Genomic DNA, 21,091 nt, shown 5'->3' on the forward strand with positions numbered 1-21,091 from the left:
GTAAGTCTTCAGTAGCTTTCGGAAGGGTAGGTGTTCAATGGTTTTTCAGATATGTCGAGGTAAGGCGTTCCAGAGTTGGCTGCCTATGACAGAGAAGTTGGGTGTGTAATAGGTTTTGTATTTGAGGCCTTTACAGTTGGGAAGATGAAGATTGAGATATGTTTGAGAAGAGATGGGCCGGTTCCTGGCTGGAAGATCGATCAGGTTGGACATGTAACTTGGAGATTCGCCATTGAGAATCTTGTGGATCATAGTGTGGGCTTTGAAGTTTATTCGTTCCTTGATAGGGAGCCAATGTAGCTTTTCTCAAAGTGGTGTTGCGCTTTCGAATCGTGATTTGCCAAAAATAAGTCTTGCTGCTGTGTTTGGGCAGTTTGGAGTGGTTTTATAATTTGGGCTTTGCAACCGATGAAGATGCTGTTGCAGTAGTTGGCATGGGTAAGTAATGTGGATTGCACTAGGTTGCGGAAAGTTTTCTGTGGACTTTTCTGTTAGCAACCTGTCTAACCCATTTTTTAAACCCTGCTAAGCTAACTTCTCTTACCACATTCTTTGGCAACACTTTTGGAAAGACTAAACAAGTGATTCACATGTACCTGTTCTACTCCACTCATGACTTTATATAGACCTCTTCTCCAAGCTGAAGAGCCACTAAATCAGAGTGATTTGCTTCATAAACTCTAGCATAGGAATGAAGTTCATTTCTGTCATGGTATATACAAAAACCCATTTGCAGACATCGCCCCCAATAGCACAACATACTGCCACTGAGCCAGACCAGTTTTTTCCTTTTCCTATTATTAAAAATAAAATTTCCTGTAGCATTTTGAGTTTGTTTTTGCTGAATATATAAGGGTACAAAAGTCCTCAAATCGTTTACCATCCAAAAAAAATGATTAAAAAAAAAAAAGAACTCACCTTGAATTGCATACTATGTAGTTTATTATTTAAAAAAATAAAAAAAACAGTGAAACAAAGGGTATTGCTGGATTCCATGAGTTTGCACACATCGCTATAATTTGGATTTCTATAGCACTTTGCCTGTAACCCAGTCAGTTTCAGAAACACAGGCAGCCACCTCTGCAATGGACAACCTAATAGCACATTTTAGAATCCAGCCTGTCTGGAAATGTTCAACACAGGAAGCATAAATGTTAACCTCATAATTACTAGCGTGCAGTTACAGTGAGGTAAAAGCAGTCAGTGGTGGAGGAAATTTTAGCTCCAAGCTTTAACCACCTCAACCCTTTTTCTGCTTCAGTTTGTACAACAAAATAAACATGATTTTTAAAGTACCTTCTACTCATTCCCACTTTAACCTGCAATAAACTCAATTCTGCGAGGATGATCTTTAGCTGCAAAAAATATGAACATGTGACACCTTTGTTTAGAGATCTTCATTGGCTGCCTGTCTCTGCAAGGGTTGAATTTAAGGAGGTCTGTTTAATTTATAAAATCTTCTATGATTCTAGTCCATCCGACCATATTACTCTAATCCATTATCCTTCTGTAGATTGACCTACTCATAGTCATTCTTTAAATCTAGCTCTTCCTTCAGTGAACAAAATTCAATATAAATGTTTTTCTAATAGTTCCTTCAGCTATTCCTTAGTCAAATTGTGGAACAATTCCTATTCAACTCCGGGAGATTTCAGACTGCTATCAGTTTAGGAAGTCTTTAAAAACTTTTTTATTCCAAAAATATTTTGAAGTGTGAATGGATACTGTAGTGAAATGATTAAATGTTGTAACCTATTTTGAGTCTTTGAGTGAAATTAGCAGGATAGAAAAACCGGAATAGAATAGACCTTCAGTGAACACTCCTACAAAAATAAATTAGTATCTGAAAAATAAAACAAAACACACCCATATAAAAAAAAATAATACCCTATTGAATTGGTTCTCATTCATGTACAGGGCACAAATGCAGTTCAATAGTTTATAAGAATAAAAGGAAAATCCATCTACATAGAGCTCGAAGAAAGAAATTTAACATCACTGTAAGAATTCAGGTGTCAGAAGTCTTACTGTGCAGTGCCTTCTATTTAATTTAATAAGTCCCATCTAGTACAGTGAATAGATTTTATTTATTTATACATCTTTATAAACTATAATATTAAAAAACAAAACAAAACTGCAGGGCACTTCACAAACAAATAAAACCTAAAAAAAAAAATAGTACAGAAGAGGACTGAACCCGCCCCACTGCCCCACCCCTGTGGATCTGCTAACTGGCTCCATTAGCTGTCGCAAACAAGTAAGCCTTACACTGCTTATGGAAGCATTCAAGCAAAAGAAACATCTAATACTTATATTTTTGGCATTGTGCAAAGGTTTTTCCATAACAGGATGTGCTTCTCGTTTAATATGCATTTATTCTTATTCTCCCCATGTATGGTTTGTTGGAGCTGCTGAAAAGCCTCCACTGTATCTGGGTACCTCGTCCTCTTCTCCTTCAGCTGATGTCCTCCTAATACTGGAGTTTGAATTGAAAATTGCTGGTTTTCCATTGATTGATGTCAGCATTGAGCATGGTGCGTTCTGTGAATGTGACTTGCCCTTGATCATCAACAAGAATGATGGTGTTTGTCCTGAGAAAAAACAAAGCAGGTTGAAACTTTGCTGATAGAATTCAAGTATCATTCTGTTCCACTCATCCTTTCTACTGTCTAAATAAGATATTACACTAGACTTTGGCCAGCAAATAGCTCCACAAGAACAGGTTTTGTCAGTGAAGAGCTATAAAATGCCTGATCAAATCTGATAGACATTTACCACTCTAAGTCCATATGAGATAAAATCAGAATTACAATGTCCTTCTCTCTAGTTTTAAGCAGCAAGTGTGTAAGCAACTTTCTCAAGGTCCTGCTGTGAGTGACTAAAGCAGTCGCCAGGTTTCAAAAGTACAACTACACCGTTCCATTAATTGCATGTGGAGGCCTTAATAGTATTCAGATGCAACCAGCAAAAATCCCTCCCCACATAGTGACTTTTGGCACGCATATATGAACCTTGTAACTGCGCTCGCTGCTTTACAGGTATATTGAGGGTAAACGATACATCCTGTTGTGAACAGATTGCAATACATATGTCCTAATTCTAGTGTAATGCAGAAAATATTCAAATGTTTAAAATATCTTAATAGGTTCCCTTTTTATGCACACATTTTAACCCTAACACTCCCCTTCCCTTCAATTCAGTGAATGCTATAATCAAGGCTGAGATCTCACTCTTACTTACCAGTTTTATTGTGCTCCTGCATACGTGCACTGATCTAAAATAGTGATAACTATTCATGTACGATAGATAGAGGGGTGTAATCTGCGACGGCTATAACCCTGAACAAAGACACAGAGAGGAGGAACCTGCACGGAGCAACAGGTACAAACCTAAACAAAGACACAGAGAAGGGAACCTGCATGGAGCGATGGATACTACGCTAAACAAAGACACAGAGAGAGGGAACCTGCAGAGTGACAGATGCAACCCTAAACAATGGCACAGAGAGGTGTAACCTGCATGGAGCGATGCATACAACCCTAAACAAAGGCATAAGAGAGGGGAACCTGCATGGAGCAACGGGCACAACCCTAAACAAAGACTCGATAGGCCAGAGGAAACATCAACCCAAATGAAAGGCTATCTCTTAGATCTGTTTGCCTACCGACTAAAGATTCATGAGGAAGCCTATATCTCAACAGTTGGACCCCTGTCCCATGGTCAGACAACAAAAAAAATGATCCTTCACACTAAACTGGAAAGAGTCCAAACAACGCAAAAGATCACAAGACACACGCAGCATTATCTACACCACAGGCCAGATAAGAGCCACAGAATTCTGGGAGCAAATCACAGATGAACTACAACTCGACTCACTCGACTTCATGGGTCAATGGGATATATACACAGCAAAATCATTCTTGATACAATAGCACCCGGAAAACCCAGAAGGAAACATAACAGAAGACCATTACCCTGGTTCAATCAAAAACTACTAACCACCAAACAGATTTTCAGGAGACTTGAAAGAAAATGGCTCAAAGAAATGACTGAAGAAAAACACACCACTTGTTTAATGTATTCATGTTATCGTTCCACATAAGCCACCCTAGTGGTTAGGGTGGTGGACTTTGGTCCTGGGGAACTGAGGAACTGAGTTTGATTCCCACTTCAGGCATAGGCAGCTCCTTGTGACTCTGGGCACTTAACCCTCCATTGCCCCATGTAAGCCGCATTGAGTCTGCCATGAGTGGGAAAGCGCGGGGTACAAATGTAACAAAAATAAAAATAACAGTAACATAATATTAACCCCAATTCCTAAGAATACGACAGCTAAGATCAAAGACACCCCAAACTATAGACTGGTAGCCTTCATTCCACTACTAGTTAAGACAATGGAAGAGCTGGTAGCCCAACATCTGTTGTGTGCTACTTGATCCTACACCACTCCCAATCAGGTTTCAGACCACACCACAGCATAGAATTCACACTCATATCATTCCTGTACAATGTTAGAAGGGAACTCAGCATAGGAGTGAAAATCCTCATACTTCAATTTGACATGTCCAATGCCTACGATGTGGTGCTAATATCAAAAAATCCGTCAATCTCTGGTGCAATAGTTAACACTAAAATATCCAAACCAGGACAAAAGTTGCCACCTCAAAAGGTCTAATTAAACACCAGTTCACAGCATTGGTATACCACATTTATTTTTCAAAAGATTTTTATATATATATATATGTATAACTACCCTCAGACATTCCACCTATCGCCGCATATGATAACATCGCTGCTTGGTGGGTCAGCACTTCTTTCATCGGGTAGTATTTTATGTGAATATATTTTTTTAGTGCTGCTCAGGTGATATATATCTTGCTCATCACCTGCTTAATTAATGTTATTCTTTGTGACTAAAAATTAATAACCAATGCTGTAAATGCCAATAAATAATTTTTCAAACACTTATCTTATAGTCCATGGAAGTTCAAACTTGTAGGATCAAAAATTATTATTGTTTTTCCGTAGCCTCCCCCTGCAAAAGACGCCCGACGCCATGGGTTTCAAAATATTTCCTCAGGGACTCGGGTGTGAAGCATTTCACCAACAGCATCAATTCTTGCTGCTAACTTCCTTCCATCTCTCTCCAACCTCCATGCTATCGTGTGGTGCATGCACACAATGTGGTGCATCATGACACCCTACTCTATTTACTAGACAACATTGACATATGAGGATCAGTTATAAGATGGTTCAAAGGTTTCCTCAGCACCAAATCATATAAGGTTAAGATGGCTAATACTATATCACCATCCAGGATCCCTACATGCAGAGTTCCACAAGGCTCCCCACTCTCACCAATACTATTTAATATCCTAATGGCACCTTTGTGAAGAGAGCTAGAGAAAGGCAGCTTCAATCCCCACATATATACAGATGATGTCATGATATACCTTCCATACTCAAGCGAAACTACAAACATACAAAACAGGTAAAATAAGGGCTGGACACTATGGACATTTGGGTATCCACCTTCCATCTAAAACCCTAATGGCACCTTTGTGAAGACAGCTAGAGAAAGGCAGCTTCAATCCCCACATATATACAGATGATGTCATGATATACCTTCCATACTCAAGCGACACTACAAACATACAAAACAGGTAAAATAAGGGCTGGACACTATGGACACTTGGGTATCCACCTTCCATCTAAAACCCTAATGGCACCTTTGTGAAGAGAGCTAGAGAAAGGCAGCTTCAATCCCCACATATATACAGATGATGTCATGATATACCTTCCATACTCAAGCGAAACTACAAACATACAAAACAGGTAAAATAAGGGCTGGACACTATGGACACTTGGGTATCCACCTTCCATCTAAAACTAAACAGAGAAAAGACAAGATTGCTTACATTAAACAACCCATACTGAGGCAGCTTGGGCAAAGAAGTCATATTTGTTAATTCTATTTTAACTTTTCAGTCCTGTAAAGTGGAGGAATGCCATCTGGGTTTAATTACTCAAATGTCTAGCTTTTGCTAGACTAAGAGGTTAGAAAGGTCAGAGAGAAGTAATTATTTACCACATCTGGATACCATTATGAGCAAGGCATATTGCAGTTTTAAAAGTAGGCTGAATGCTGTTTAAATAATTCTAGATATTCTTGATGATTTAGATTTTGTCTTATAAGGAATTCTGATTTCTGCTTATTTTAGAATATGTTTTATTCTGTGTAATTAATAAGTTCTATTTCTATATAGAATATCTTTTCAATCCAATGTTACATCTTTGACTGACTTTTCAAGTGGAGCTTTGTCTATAGTTTTAAGAGGTCATCATCTGGTTTGAATTATCCACAGTCCTAGCGAGTTCTGTGTAAGAAGCTAATAGGTGAAAGAGGTCAGGGAAAGTCTTGATTAATTATAGCTAAGTGAAGGACTGGTTTTCTGAAAGTAATAATAAATGTATGTGTGCCATTGAGCAAGATTGGCCCCTTGACCCCTTAATGAATGCCAGAACCCAGTTAGTATGAAGTTAGCTGGGAACCTAAGAATTTAATCATAATAAAATGCAAGAGATAGGTGCCACAATGTCTAGTGTGAAAGGCCCCAGGTCATAGGTCAGTTTAGGAAATATCAAACCTATGTAACTGATATTTTTAAGTAATGTGTAAGTAATAATTAGTTCAAGGCAGGGTAATCAATCTATTCTTTACCATCTGGTGAGAAGGGGGGGCTAGAGAGGTGTAGGACCCTATATAACTGAGAGCAGAAGCAGCTTACGTTAGAAGAGAGACAACAGAAGAAGAGAAGGAGCTGAGACAGAAGCCACAAGACACAGAGAGCTGAGAAAGAGAAGAAGAGACCTAGTGCTGATGTCCTACTTTGTTTGCTGGCAAATAAAGAAGATTTCTCTCTCATTCTGGTGTGTGGTGTTTGACTCCTGAAGTACCACAGATTCTGCTAACAATAGTGGTAATTCCTGCAACAATTCTTGGTGTCAGAAGTGGGATCCTGAACCCTGCATCAATTTATGGCACCCAACTGACTGAGGAACATTGCCCGGGTATGTATTCTGTATTGTAATCCTAGCTAGGAAACTGTAAACCAGCCCCTCAAAAGTTGAGGGAAGGGGAGTCTGATCAACTCTCAGCGAAGGCCTTAGTACCTTCTAGTCTAGTGGGGACTAGTAGGAAAACCGCCAGAGCTTATCTGTATCTGAGAAATCTGAAATTGTTGGGTGGGATTTTTTGTACAGTATGTGTGTGATGAATGAATGTTAAATGAGTGTGGACTTCTTATAGCTGCGGTTCCAGTTAACGCGAGTTCAACTGGCCAGCGACGGAAGGAAGCGATTGTTGTCTGTTTACCTTGTGTCTCGGGAGTGTGGACCCCTTACCACACTTACAAAAATTTCCCTTCCTTTCTGTGTGTTGTAACTGTAAGCATTATGGGAGGGACATCATCTAGACAAATTGCTACTCCCCTAGATTGTATGCTTAAGAATTTCAAGAAAGGATTTTTAATTAATGATTATGGACAGACTTTAAGCTTAAGTACTCTAAGAACCTTGTGTGAAGTTGAGTGGCCATCTATGGGAGTGGGGTGGCCCCCTGGTGGCAGCTTAGATATTGACGTAATCCGGAAGGTCTACAGCATAGTTGTAGGAGAACCAGAATATCTTGAACAACTCCCCTATATAGATTCCTGGGACAGCCTTGTGACTGACCCTCCCTCTTGGTTGAAAACTTATATGGGATCCCCGGTAAAGTTCATGTTGGGCCGCGTTCAAAGAAAGATTATTAGAAAATCTAAACTGGAGGAGGGAAAGAGCCCCAGGAAGCCCACCACCCAATCGGTGGCTTCTGCCCCTACCCTGTCCGAGAAACCCATACTCTCTGATGACCCCTCAGATCTTGAGCCACCACCTTATGGCCCATTGTTGGGGTTCCGTTCCACCCCCAGAGATCCACGGCGTCCAGCCCAAGCCTCTCCAGCACAGGCTTCTCCGGATAGTTCCTCCCCTTCTGTGCAAACCCCGCCACATCCTAGGTTGGACTTTTCAACCAGCATCTACCCTCCTCTGCCACATCCTCCCCTGCTAACCTCCCAAGACCCGCTTTGGGCTCCACTCCCTGACTCTTCAACTCCTGACAGCCCAGTTTTTCCCTCTAGTACCCCTACCCACTCATCAGGGGCTCAGCATCCCTTTCAATGGACTGAATCACCTGTGATCACCTTTCAGTCTATGAGTACCCATCCCCATCCCTCAGGGGTTCAACACACCTCCCCTGAATGGGTTAGACCTGTTGCAATCACCTTTGAGCATGATAAGAGGGTAGCTCCTAGCTCTACCTCAGGTTCCATTCCCACCTCCTCGAGAGCTCTGCCCCTCCGCCAGGTAACCACCACTCGACCGGATCCTAATAATCAGGGTCAGGTTATACAGGCCTACCAGTATGTACCCTTCACAACCACCGATCTCCTGAATTGGAAGACGCATTACCCCTCTTATACTGAAAAGCCTCAGGCAGTGGTGGACCTAGTGGCTAGCATTATGGCCACCCATAACCCAACTTGGACTGATTGTCAACAACTTCTCCTGACCCTCTTCACAACTGAGGAGAGGCGGAAGATTTTACAAAATGCTGAGGCCATCACGCGAGCGCGTGTTCCCGAGGGGATACAGGACCCAGAGGAATGGGTTAGAACTCGGTTCCCTCGCGCAGCTCCAGCTTGGGATCCAAATAATGGGCAGCACTATGAACTGTTGTCTGGCTATTGCCGGGACTTGCTGGAAGGTATGAAGAAAGGCATAAAGAGGCCCATTAATCTGGCAAAGGTCTCTGAAATTCTCCAAGGGGCAACTGAATCCCCTGGGGCCTTTTTAGAGCGACTAATTGAAGCCTACAGAACATACACCCCATTTGACCCTGAGGCACTAGAAAACCAGAGAATGGTGAATAGTGCATTGGTGGCCCAGAGTATGCCAGATATCCGGAAGAAGCTGCAGCGTCAGGAGGGATTCACAGGGATGAATACCACCCAGCTAATTGAGATCGCAACAAAGGTTTTCGTTAATAGGGATCAGGAGATGCGCCGAAAGGCTGACCGGAAGATGCAGAAGAAGGCCGACCTTTTGGCGGCAGCCATTACTAATTCCACCCTTAACCGAGGTCGACCTCTAGCCAATGGGAAGCCAAAGTGGGACCCCGGACCGCCAGCCCGGCCTCGAGATTCCTTCAATCAATCCCGGCCACGAGGGGAGAATCCCAGACCACGACTGGAGAGGGATCAGTGCGCCTACTGTAAGGAAAGAGGGCACTGGAAAGATGAATGCCCCCAGAGGCGCCAGGGACTGAGAAGGGGACCAGGAGATCGAGGAAGCCGAGGCCGAGTTCGAGAGGTAAGGTATGAGCCTTCTGAATCTGACATCATTGGGATAGCCGAGATGGCAGAATGGGATGAATAGGACAGACCGGGTTCCTACAAACTGGGCTCCCAGGAACCCATGGTCAAGTTAACCATAGGGAGCCGCTCAATTCCATTCATGATTGATACAGGAGCTGAACATTCTGTTGTGACGGAGCGATTAGCGCCTGTGTCTGGAAAAACTGTCCGAGTGGTGGGAGCCACGGGGGTGCAGAACTGGAGGCCCTTTCTGACGACCCGTAGATGCCAATTAGGCTCACACACAGTCACTCATGAATTCCTGTATATGCCAGACTGTCCAATCCCTTTGTTAGGCCGGGACCTGCTGTCCAAGCTTAGGGCCCAAATTTCCTTTGACTCTGATGGCCAGACTTCAGTCTCCTTTTGGCCCCCGACATCCAGCCCTAAGGGCATATTGAGTTTTTGCTGCCCCCTTGAAGAAGAATGGCGGCTGCATCAGTCGCATGGCCAAGTTGACCTATCCCTGGCCGACAGCTTCCAGGTCAATAGGGTATGGGCAGAAGATAATCCCCCAGGGTTGGCCCGAAATATTCCTCCTGTCCATGTAGATTTACTTCCGAGTGCCCGGCCAATCCATCTTCGTCAATACCCAATTCCCCGAAAGGCTTTGGAAGGGATTCAAGCACATCTGAATCGTCTGTTATCCCATGGAATTATTCGACCTTGCCAGTCTCCATGGAATACGCCACTGTTGCCAGTTCAGAAGCCAGGGACTGAGGACTACCGGCCAGTCCAAGACTTACGAGTGGTCAACAAATCCACTATTTCATTACACCCTGTAGTGCCTAATCCATATGTCGTGCTGGGATTGATACCTTCTGGAGCTACCCATTTCACAACACTGGACCTAAAAGATGCCTTCTTTTGTATTCGGGTGGCCCCCGCCAGTCAACTGCTTTTCGCCTTTCAATGGGAAAACCCAGTAACAGGACGGAAGCTTCAGTATACATGGACCCGCCTGCCACAGGGGTTCAAGAACTCCCCCACCATTTTTGGAACTGCCCTAGGACAAGACCTTAAGACTTTTAAATCTGAGCCTTCCAGGCGAGTTTTACTCCAGTATGTAGATGACCTCTTGATTGCAGCAGTGACCCAGGAAGAGTGTTTCGAGGCTACCAGAGAATTGCTGGAGTTACTCTTGGATGCGGGCTATAAGGTCTCACGCTCGAAGGCCCAACTCTGTCAGTCAGAAGTGAAGTATCTGGGCTTCTGCATTTCCCAGGGAAGTCGGAGACTGGATGTTAGTAGGAAGCAAGCGGTTGCTGCAATTCCCCAACCCAAGTCCAGAAGGGAAGTTAGGGAATTTCTGGGAGCAGCCGGATTCTGCAGAATTTGGATTCCAAATTTTGCACTGATGGCGAAACCCCTTTACCAGGCCACAAAGGGGGGTGAAAAGGAACCATTTGAATGGGGACCTATTGCTCAACAATCCTTTATCGCCATAAAGAAAGCCCTACTCCAAGCCCCTGCGTTAGGCCTTCCTGATGTGGAGAAACCTTTCTCACTGTATGTCCACGAGCGACAGGGGGTTGCTCTGGGTGTGCTGACCCAGATGATGGGATCCTGGCAGAGGCCTGTTGCATACCTGTCTAAACAGCTGGATGGAGTGGCTAAAGGATGGCCAGCCTGCCTGAGGGCCATTGCAGCAACAGCCTTACTGGTCCAGGAAGCTGACAAGTTGACCTTGGGGCAAGAACTGGTTGTCAAAGTCCCCCACGCAGTTCTCACCCTCATGGGGTACAAGGGCAACCACTGGTTTACAAATAGCCGCATGGTTAAGTACCAAGCCAGCTTATGTGAGAATCCACGGATACACCTGGAAACAGTGGCTACATTCAATCCCGCCACTCTTTTGCCAGCATCTGAGGGACCACCGGATCATGACTGTATCCAAACCATGGATGAAGTGTACTCCAGTCGACCAGATCTTAAAGATGTTCCTTGGAGGGACCCAGATGTAATTTATTTCACAGATGGAAGCAGTTACGTGGAGAACTCCAAGCGATTGGCAGGCTATGCTGTGGTGACAGAGGACAAGGTGATAGAAGCAAGGGCCCTGCCCCAAGGAACTTCAGCCCAGAAAGCAGAACTTGTGGCCCTCATATGAGCTCTGGAGCTAGCAGCAGGACTGGTGACCAACATTTATACTGATTCCAAGTATGCCTTCACAACTCTACACGCTCATGGAGCTTTGTATAAGGAAAAGGGACTCATAAATGCCGCAGGTCAACCTGTTAAGTATGGACCTGAAATATTTCAGTTGCTAGAGGCTGTTTGGGCCCCTAAAAAGGTAGCTGTCATTCACTGCCGGGGACACCAAAGGACAGATACTCCAGTGGCCCGAGGGAATCGCCATGCTGATCGGGTGGCCAAGGAAGCTGCTCGAGGACCCCCAGCAGGTACTGTGACCCCCCTGTTCCAAATTCGACTGCAAGAATGGACGCCTATGTACACCCAAACGGAAGAGAAATGGGCTCAAGAAGAAGGGGCAGTAAGGAGACCTGATGGTTGGTTACATCTCCCTGATACCAGAGTTCTGGTGCCACGCCACCTAGCTTGGCCTGTAGTGTCTCAAGCTCATGACCTATCACACTTAGGGAAAACAGCACTAGCCCGCCTACTCAGTTGAGTAGTGGTCTTGGAAGGATTGGATAGTCTGGTTGCCACTGCCTCTGCCCGATGTACTCTCTGTGCCCAGAATAATGCTCATCAGGGAACCCGTATTCCACCAGGAGTTCAGTCTAGAGGACTGACACCTTTTGAGTCCCTAGTCATAGACTTCACAGAAATGCCCAGGAGTGGTAGGCTCCGATACCTCTTGGTCATGGTCTGTACTTTCTCTGGGTGGGTGGAAGCATACTCTACAGTCACTGAGAAAGCCACAGTAGCTCGAGCTCTCCTTAGGGATGTCATCCCAGGTATGGACTGCCCCTTGCCATAGGCTCAGATAATGGTCCCGCCTTTGTTGAAGCCACACTTCAGGCCCTGTCCCGCGCATTGCGCATTACCTGGAAATTGCATTCTGCCTACCGTCCCCAGAGTTCAGGGCAGGTTGAGCGGGCAAACAGAACCTTGAAAAATAGCCTAGCAAAGATTTGTCAGGAAACCCAACTGAAATGGCCACAGGCACTGCCACTAGCCCTCTTCCGCCTCCGATGCACCCCAACTAAAGGAACGGCCCTCTCTCCCTTTGAAATTGTGTATGGGAAGCCCCCAGCCATTTTGCAGGGAATTAAGGGAGACATAGGGACTTTAGGGTCTGCCCAGGTGCAGGAGCAGGTAGCCCTCTTGGGCCGGATAATTTCTGAGCTTCAGTCTTATGTGAGAGAAATAAACCCTGTCCCCTTCCAGGCTCAGGTACATTCCTTCCTGCCAGGGGATAGAGTTTGGGTGAAAGACTGGAGGCTTCAGCCTTTGGGGCCCCGGTGGAAAGGACCTTTTACTGTTTTGCTTTCTACCCCTACAGCTGTGAAGGTCGCAGGGATAACTCCATGGGTCCATTGGTCTCGAATCAAGTCTGTTGACCAGACTGAGCCTAGCACGGATCAGACGGAGCCTAAACAGTGGAGAGCAGAAAGTGATCCCGCGGAGCCATTGAAGTTGCGCTTGACCCGAACCAGAGAATCTACTAGCTGAAAAGAAGGGTCAACTGCATACTGCAGCAGCTGCTGGACTTCGGCTTCATACTGAGACTCTTTTTTGCCCTGATTCTGGCTTTCCTGGAATTCGAGAGCTTGATCCTTGTCAGTTGAGGTTCTATCTCAACTGGTTTAAGAACTCAAAGACTGAGAACATTATATTAGAGTAATCTGTGACTAGCACAGACTGTTGGAATATTATTGCTTGATTAGTTTGCTGTATTTGTTTTAGATTAGGAAGAAAGAAAATGTTAGTAGTTTGGGTGCTTTTGTTGTTTTCTACTCCTTGCCTCCTTGTTCCTAATACCTCAACTCGCTCCAACCTTTGGCTACACTCTGTCCAGGAACTAATTAGCCAGGCAAAGATTACTTCCCCTTGTATTGTGTGTTCCCGATTTTCTCCTTATACCACAGATGTCCCAGCTGTTCCTGTCCCTGTGCCGCTTACAGCTCTTATACCTCCCTACTTTTCGAGTTCAGGCCCTTGGAGCCAGGATTATACTTGGTGGTCCTTTTATAATGCTACCTCCCCCTCTGAATCTTCTCTACGGCCAGTCTTTACGTCTCCCTATCCAGCTTCTGGAGTGTTTTGTTTAACAAGAAACATCTCAACTGTTCTTCCCATTTCCTGTAACTACACCAATGTTCTCTCAGAGAAGGGGGAATCTGTGTGGGTAGTCTCTCCAGGTACTCCTATGTGCCCTACTACCGTACCTGCAGATTATGACCCATGATTATCTGGCTCCTAAGCGCACCACTGAGAAGACTATAGTGTCCCGGCTTATTTTCTACTTTCATAAGTCCCCGGGGTATGAAGAGTTTATAACAAATGAGCAGCCTGTCACAATTGGGGATTGGCACCTATGGTGTGCAAAGTCTCCATTTCGTCTTCGTTCCCCCTGGGATAGGGGCTCGCATTATGGGCTCCTAAGTACCTTGTCCAGCCTGAGCCAACATTTATTGGGAATTCCCTCACCCTCTCCTTGGTCATTACTGGCTCTGTGATAATGTCCTCCACATGATTCTTCCCCCCACGTATGATTTTGTGTATTGGTAACCTTGAATTATTTTCCTAAAGTTATTCCTCTTCTCAGGCCACCATCTCCGCACCGCTCTAAGCGAGAGGCCTTGTCCTTACCCTCCTCCGTTGCCACAGAGGATGAGGCGATTGAATTGGCCCTCCAGTATATCAACTCTACTTATCCTCTGACTAAAAAGAGACTTGTGGCCCTTTCTGCCACGGCCTGGATTCCAATTGGGGGCCCGGTAGCGGGTATTACTGAACTAGGCATGGCTACCCGGCGACTTCAGTCCCTACTCCATGTTTTAGTTCATGAGCTGAACGTGGTAGTCAATGCATTGCAGGATCAAATTAATGAATTAAGTGTAGTTTCTCGGTATAACCGTAGGGGCCTTGACTACCTCTTTGCAGCCCAGGGTGGCCTCTGCACAGTGCTCAATTCTTCAGAGTGCTGTACCATTGTCATAAATAGGACGCATGTAGTTAGGCATGCTATGGATAAAGTCCTACAGTTGGCTAGCCTTAATGTGGAGGATTACCGAGGAGGATTAGACCTTACCTCCTGGTGGTGGTCATTGACCTCATGGATACGTCCCTTGTTCATTTCCCTAATAGTCTTAGTTTTAGCAGGATTGTTGTTTTGTTTCCTGGCCTCATGTGCTTTGGCAGTATGCCGTCGGACTTTAACGAGTAGGGTAATGGTGATTCACAAGCCTATTCCTAGACGTTATGCCCCAGGAGGACTTATGGAGTTGGGATCACTATAATCCCCAGAGTTTGAGTTGTGAGACTTATCTCTGCATAAGCTGATTTTAGTCTCAAAGGGGGGAATGAGGCAGCTTGGGCAAAGAAGTCATATTTGTTAATTCTATTTTAACTTTTCAGTCCTGTAAAGTGGAGGAATGCCATCTGGGTTTAATTACTCAAATGTCTAGCTTTTGCTAGACTAAGAGGTTAGAAAGGTCAGAGAGAAGTAATTATTTACCACATCTGGATACCATTATGAGCAAGGCATATTGCAGTTTTAAAAGTAGGCTGAATGCTGTTTAAATAATTCTAGATATTCTTGATGATTTAGATTTTGTCTTATAAGGAATTCTGATTTCTGCTTATTTTAGAATATGTTTTATTCTGTGTAATTAATAAGTTCTATTTCTATAGAATATCTTTTCAATCCAATGTTACATCTTTGACTGACTTTTCAAGTGGAGCTTTGTCTATAGTTTTAAGAGGTCATCATCTGGTTTGAATTATCCACAGTCCTAGCGAGTTCTGTGTAGGAAGCTAATAGGTGAAAGAGGTCAGGGAAAGTCTTGATTAATTATAGCTAAGTGAAGGACTGGTTTTCTGAAAGTAATAATAAATGTATGTGTGCCATTGAGCAAGATTGGCCCCTTGACCCCTTAATGAATGCCAGAACCCAGTTAGTATGAAGTTAGCTGGGAACCTAAGAATTTAATCATAATAAAATGCAAGAGATAGGTGCCACAATGTCTAGTGTGAGAGGCCCCAGGTCATAGGTCAGTTTAGGAAATATCAAACCTATGTAACTGATATTTTTAAGTAATGTGTAAGTAATAATTAGTTCAAGGCAGGGTAATCAATCTATTCTTTACCATCTGGTGAGAAGGGGGGGCTAGAGAGGTGTAGGACCCTATATAACTGAGAGCAGAAGCAGCTTACGTTAGAAGAGAGACAACAGAAGAAGAGAAGGAGCTGAGACAGAAGCCACAAGACACAGAGAGCTGAGAAAGAGAAGAAGAGACCTAGTGCTGATGTCCTACTTTATTTGCTGGCAAATAAAGAAGATTTCTCTCTCATTCTGGTGTGTGGTGTTTGACTCCTGAAGTACCACAGATTCTGCTAACAATAGTGGTAATTCCTGCAACAATACCACCAAACAGCAGAAAAGATACGAAACACCAGTTACTCGACCAACATGTATCAGCAGTTACCGCAAAGGTATTCAGGACTCTTTGGAAACTGAGAAGAATTAGAAACCTTTTCTCAACAAACACATTCCGAATACTAGTACAATCCTTCACACTATTACAGATTGATTACTGCAATGGGATCTATGCTGGGTGCAAGGAATAAAAAAAAAAAAGAAACTACAGACTGCCCAAACACAGCGGCATGTCTGATTTATAAGAGGCCTCATTTCCATACCACCCCTCTACTAACAGCCCTGCACTGGCTTCCTGTAAAAAGCCAATCTAATTCAAAATTTCTGCAATATTCCAAATACTGTATGGAATGGCCCCAGCTTATCTGAGTTCCTTTGTAATGCTACCACTGAAAAGTGCACTGAAAAACACCAGAAAATATCTTCTTCTACATCTCCCCAGTAACACGGGTGTCCGATTCAAATCCATTCACTCAACAGGCTTTTCTTATCAGGCCACGAAGATATGGGACTCAATACCAATGTTCAGCTGCTAACCTATCATCGTTCCTTTCCAAGCCTGTTACTGTTCAATAGTTTCACTGTAAACCTGTTATTGTTTAATGTATTCATGTTATCGTTCCACATAAGCCACATAGAACCAAACTTTGTTTGGATAATGTGGGATATAAGCATCAATAAATGAAAATGAAATGAAATGAAAGATACAGGGGGGTCAGTGCCCAAAATAATTTTGATGCACCATGTATAACACTTTTATAGGCTCAGCTCAAATCATAGGGCTCAATGGATGAAGGGAGTAAATTTAAACTACCTACGAAAACCATTGATGCAACACAGCTTAAACTGGGTGTAAGAATGCCCTAGAGCCGAAAAATAAAAAAAAATGTCAGAAATGCAGAAAACTTGCTAGGGCACACACCAAAGTAGAGAAAATAAAAAGATGTGAGCAAGAAGCGCAAAATCTCAGAAGGGAAGGCACTACAAAAAGAAAACAATTGACAGGCTGAGGAGAGATCACAGACATGACCTCTCTGCTCCGCAGAAAACAAACAACTGCTGGACCCTTGCTCGCGTGATACAATGTTGCCAAAGGTTCTTAAAAGAGATATTACGATGGATAGCATCCACCAGATTCTGTCAGATGACGTCACCCATATGTGAAAAACAATGGAGTATACTATTTACAAACATAGTATGCCCCCAATGCTACTGGCCTAGACACACACACCTGAGAGTCAAAGCAATCATGTGTCAATAGCTAGGTTATGGGAGGTTTAAAAAAAAAAATGCATAGCTGTGCATGAAGGACATTTTAAATATAAATGATTTTGCAAGGAGAAAAATGGTCAATTGTTTTTAATGACACTGAAAGGAAATACACTATAATACAATACAATTCTATTCTTATATACCGCAAATAGCAACCGAATGGTTTGATGTGGAATACAAAAAGAGAAACTAGACATTACTGGGAATTACAATACAACCAGTTCATCTATATAAAAAGTGCAAACGACATTCAAAAAAAGGAAAAAGAATCCTCATTCAGTCCTTAAGTATTTCTGAAGCAATTAAGGGGGTTGATATTCAAAGTGATTTAACCAGCCAGAAATGACTTCTAGCTGGTTAAATTGCTTGTTTGGGGGCGGCTATCCACTGATATTGAGCGGGACAACAGTTAGTACTACTGAATATCATTACAGACCGCTAAACTGAAGCCAGCTATTTTGTGGGTGGTCCGGGGGTAGAGTCGGCACTTAATTGCCTAGGTTTAGCAGTCAAATCGAACTGCACAAAAGTCAGTCTTATCTTTATGTGGTTTCGCTTATGTGGTTAAGAGCTGAATATCGCACTTAATCACAAAAAAGATAGCCTGTTGCATAAACTCAGATATTCAATGCCAGTGCCTGGACATGGGCCGGTATTAAATATCTGGGAATAACACCGGCAGCAGCTAAGAAAATGCTCACCGTCGCTCACTGAATATCAACACCTAAGCTTTGCTTTTGGAAAAAACCATGTGATTCAACAATAATCCAATATCAGTTGGTAGATTGTTCCATTTAGCGGCTTGATCTGAAAAGGTCGTCATAAAAATCTTTATGTATTTCAAACCTTTTGGTATTAGAAAATGTAACCATAACTGTCTTCTAGATTTTGCTAGATTTCCCACCAGTGATAAGTCCAATAACTGACTCAAATAGAATGGAGCCTGGCCATGAAAAGTTTTATGGACCAGTGTCAAAAATGTGGAACATTCAGCCCCTTATCCTGAGAGCCTTTATGAACTTAGGGGTCCTTCTGCTTCATGCTAAAGCGCCAACTGTTCTCTTTTTGTTCTGTAATTCAACTTACCTTGTCCCATAATCAGGGCTGCGCACACACAATGCTGTGAATCTGTTTATTATGGGCTGTACAAAGTCTTTCCCTTGAGCTTCAATTGCAGGGTCTGGAAAGTGCCTGAAAAATATATAGTGATTCTTACTCTTCCAGAGAACAGAACCGACATGCTGGCTTGAATGACTACATCACAGTACAAAAAGCAGGAGATCAATAATAAATTATGTTCATTTTCGTCTATTTTTAAACCGAAGTTAACTGTTAAGACATTCTTGTTTTGTGAGGCATTTTGCTGATTATGTACGTAGTTTTATACTGTATTTTGTTGCACATTCTGGGAATGTTGTATGTTTTCTGCTTTCTGTATTATTGTATTGTATGATTTAGTTTTGTTTTATTTTTATGAGCCTATATTGTAACCCTCTTAGATGTATTGGATAGGCAGGATATAAATTTGATACATAAACAAACTGGAAATTAACAAATGGAAATGCAATTTATCAAGTTAGTTAAATCAACTTTGCATTTAAATCATATTTTCCTCAGCTTAAAAATTAAAAGTAGCTGTATATAGGCATCTAAACAGCAATATTAAAACTAATTTTTGAAAGAAAAACACTAAAAAATGTCTAAAGTCACGCAAGTTTCTTGTCGCTTTACACTTTTCACCTCTCCTGTGGAAGAAATCAAGCTGGTAAAAAGGGTCTTCTTCAGCCTTGTGCCTATTACCTACTCTAAGCTCTTTGAGGAAGCTAAGGTTTTGCTTTGGCCATTAGAGGCCAGTTTGTTGTCAACAGGATTTTTCATAAACTGCTGGAGAAAAGAGTTATTGTACTATTTGACTCTGTAAATACAACAGTTCTGCATCTAAAAGGTCTGATAATTAAGAGGATTTCTGAAAATCACTCACTAGTGATCAAATTAGCTCTATCTGGATACCACAGGGGCAGGGCTGTAGAATGCTATGTGCGGCCAGGGTGCAAGTGAAGCCATCCATTGGCTTCCCTTGTGTTGTCACCAAAGTGGGCGACGCAGAGTGCACCGTATCAGTTGGGCTGTGTCGCACAGGGTGCATTTGGCACTTGTGAGGCTCCTGCAGTGCTGGTATTCAGGTAACAAGTTCAATAGCTTCTTTTTTTTAATATATATTTGCCGCCCTAAGTTAACTGGATTAACATCCCGATAATGACAGTAAGTGCTTTTCCAAGATATTTAATGCTGATATCTGGATATCGGCTGTTGATGAAAATCTGGTTATAGGTTTAAATGCTGACACAGAGTTTAAATATTGTCTCACAAATTTACCTTCACCTTTTTACAAAGCCGCATGATAATGCCAACACAACCCATTCACTTTGAGTGGGCTGTGTCGGCATTACCACACAGGCAGCTGCTAGTGCGGCTTTGTAAAAGGGGGGATTAAATTATTAGCAGATGCAGAACTAATGATAACGCTTTCAACAGCAACAAATTCATAGATCTAGCATGATAGATGGCAACAGCTAAAAGACCAATTAACCCATCCACTGCTAAGGCTTCATCACTGCATCAGCTGTAGAAGCCCGACCACTTACAGAACAGACCTTCTTGGTTCACTGTCATCCTAAGCAGGTGAACATATAAGTTTCCATACTTAATCCAATACTCAGGCCCTGCCACTCTCCCCTCTGTCCCACCACTAACCTCTGTAATAATCTAAACAGCCACCAAACATGATTAGCTGTGCACTGCCTGTGATGGAAGGAGTACTCTACACATTCCAAAGATGGGGGCAGAGCAGAAAAAGAAAAATCTCGAGTCTGCAAGGTCTTGCCCCTTTGTTCATGGAACATTTAAGGATGAATCAACCACTGTGGTTCTGTAGGAAGCTGCTCTCAGCACTGCACAAGAGAAAATATATTCTGTTCTTACTGTTCTTCATTGTTCAGTATTTTAAGAAGCTCCTGCACCAGTTCCTCCTTGGGCAGGTCCTGACACTGCTTGATCGCCTGCGTGAAGAGCTGCTTCCCAAACTGGAGCTTCTTCCAGGGTGTGTCTAATAAACTGGAGCTCAACCCATAGATGCCTATATGTTTAAGCAGAGAAAGACAAGAATCACCACTCAAGGACAAGGAAAGCAGCTAACAAAAGCAACAATATCTTAAACGTAGCAGAAACAAGGATATTGTATTTTTATGTTTTGATTGTAAAATGTCAACACCATTAGCCTCTACATGCTCTGCGTGCTTTCTCCACTTGTTTTATATACAGCATTATATAATCCATTAAGATGGTCTTTTACTAAGTTGCGGTAGCGTCTTTAGCTCGGGATAGAAATCAGCTGGTGGTAAATGCAGAGATGTTCATTATAATCCCATGGGCATCTCGGTGTGTTTACCGCCAGCTGAATTCTACCGCGAGCTAAAAATACTACTGCAGCTTAGTAAAAGACCCCCTAAGTTATCAAACCATGTAAAGTTTGGCTCTGTAATTAAGTGACAATGTGGTCTAAGTGACTGCCGTCATTTTATGGTCAGGGCAGGAGAGATTTTTTTTTCTTTTCTTTTTTGGGGGAAGGAGGAAATCGATCACTGATAGTTGTGTGTTCAATAGGTGATCTGCTAGAAAGACTGAAGTTTATAGTGAATTGTGATTCAAATAGTTTGCTCTTGTATAATCAGGAGAACTACCATAGCCACATGACTAATTTTAAGTAAGCCTGAGCTTAAAGTGGATGAACATGACA

At 43.0% G+C, this 21,091-nt stretch overlaps 1 protein-coding gene across 2 annotated transcripts in view; it reads right to left on the bottom strand.

Annotated features, from left to right (window-relative positions):
- Positions 1-2,178: 2,178 nt before the first annotated feature.
- TANGO2 (transport and golgi organization 2 homolog) overlaps positions 2,179-21,091 on the bottom strand; it is a 193,561-nt gene continuing 174,648 nt past the window's right edge. For both annotated transcript variants that reach the window (XM_030219097.1, XM_030219098.1), the window contains exons 7-9: positions 20,278-20,431; positions 18,382-18,486; positions 2,179-2,591 (exon numbers count right to left, since the gene is read on the bottom strand). In XM_030219097.1, coding sequence (XP_030074957.1) covers positions 2,471-2,591; positions 18,382-18,486; positions 20,278-20,431 — 380 coding nt within the window. In that variant the 3' untranslated portion in view covers positions 2,179-2,470. The remainder of the gene's footprint in view (positions 2,592-18,381; positions 18,487-20,277; positions 20,432-21,091) is intronic.

Source organism: Microcaecilia unicolor, chromosome 11 (assembly GCF_901765095.1).
Source record: "Microcaecilia unicolor chromosome 11, aMicUni1.1, whole genome shotgun sequence".
Classification (NCBI taxonomy): Eukaryota; Metazoa; Chordata; class Amphibia; order Gymnophiona; family Siphonopidae; genus Microcaecilia; species Microcaecilia unicolor.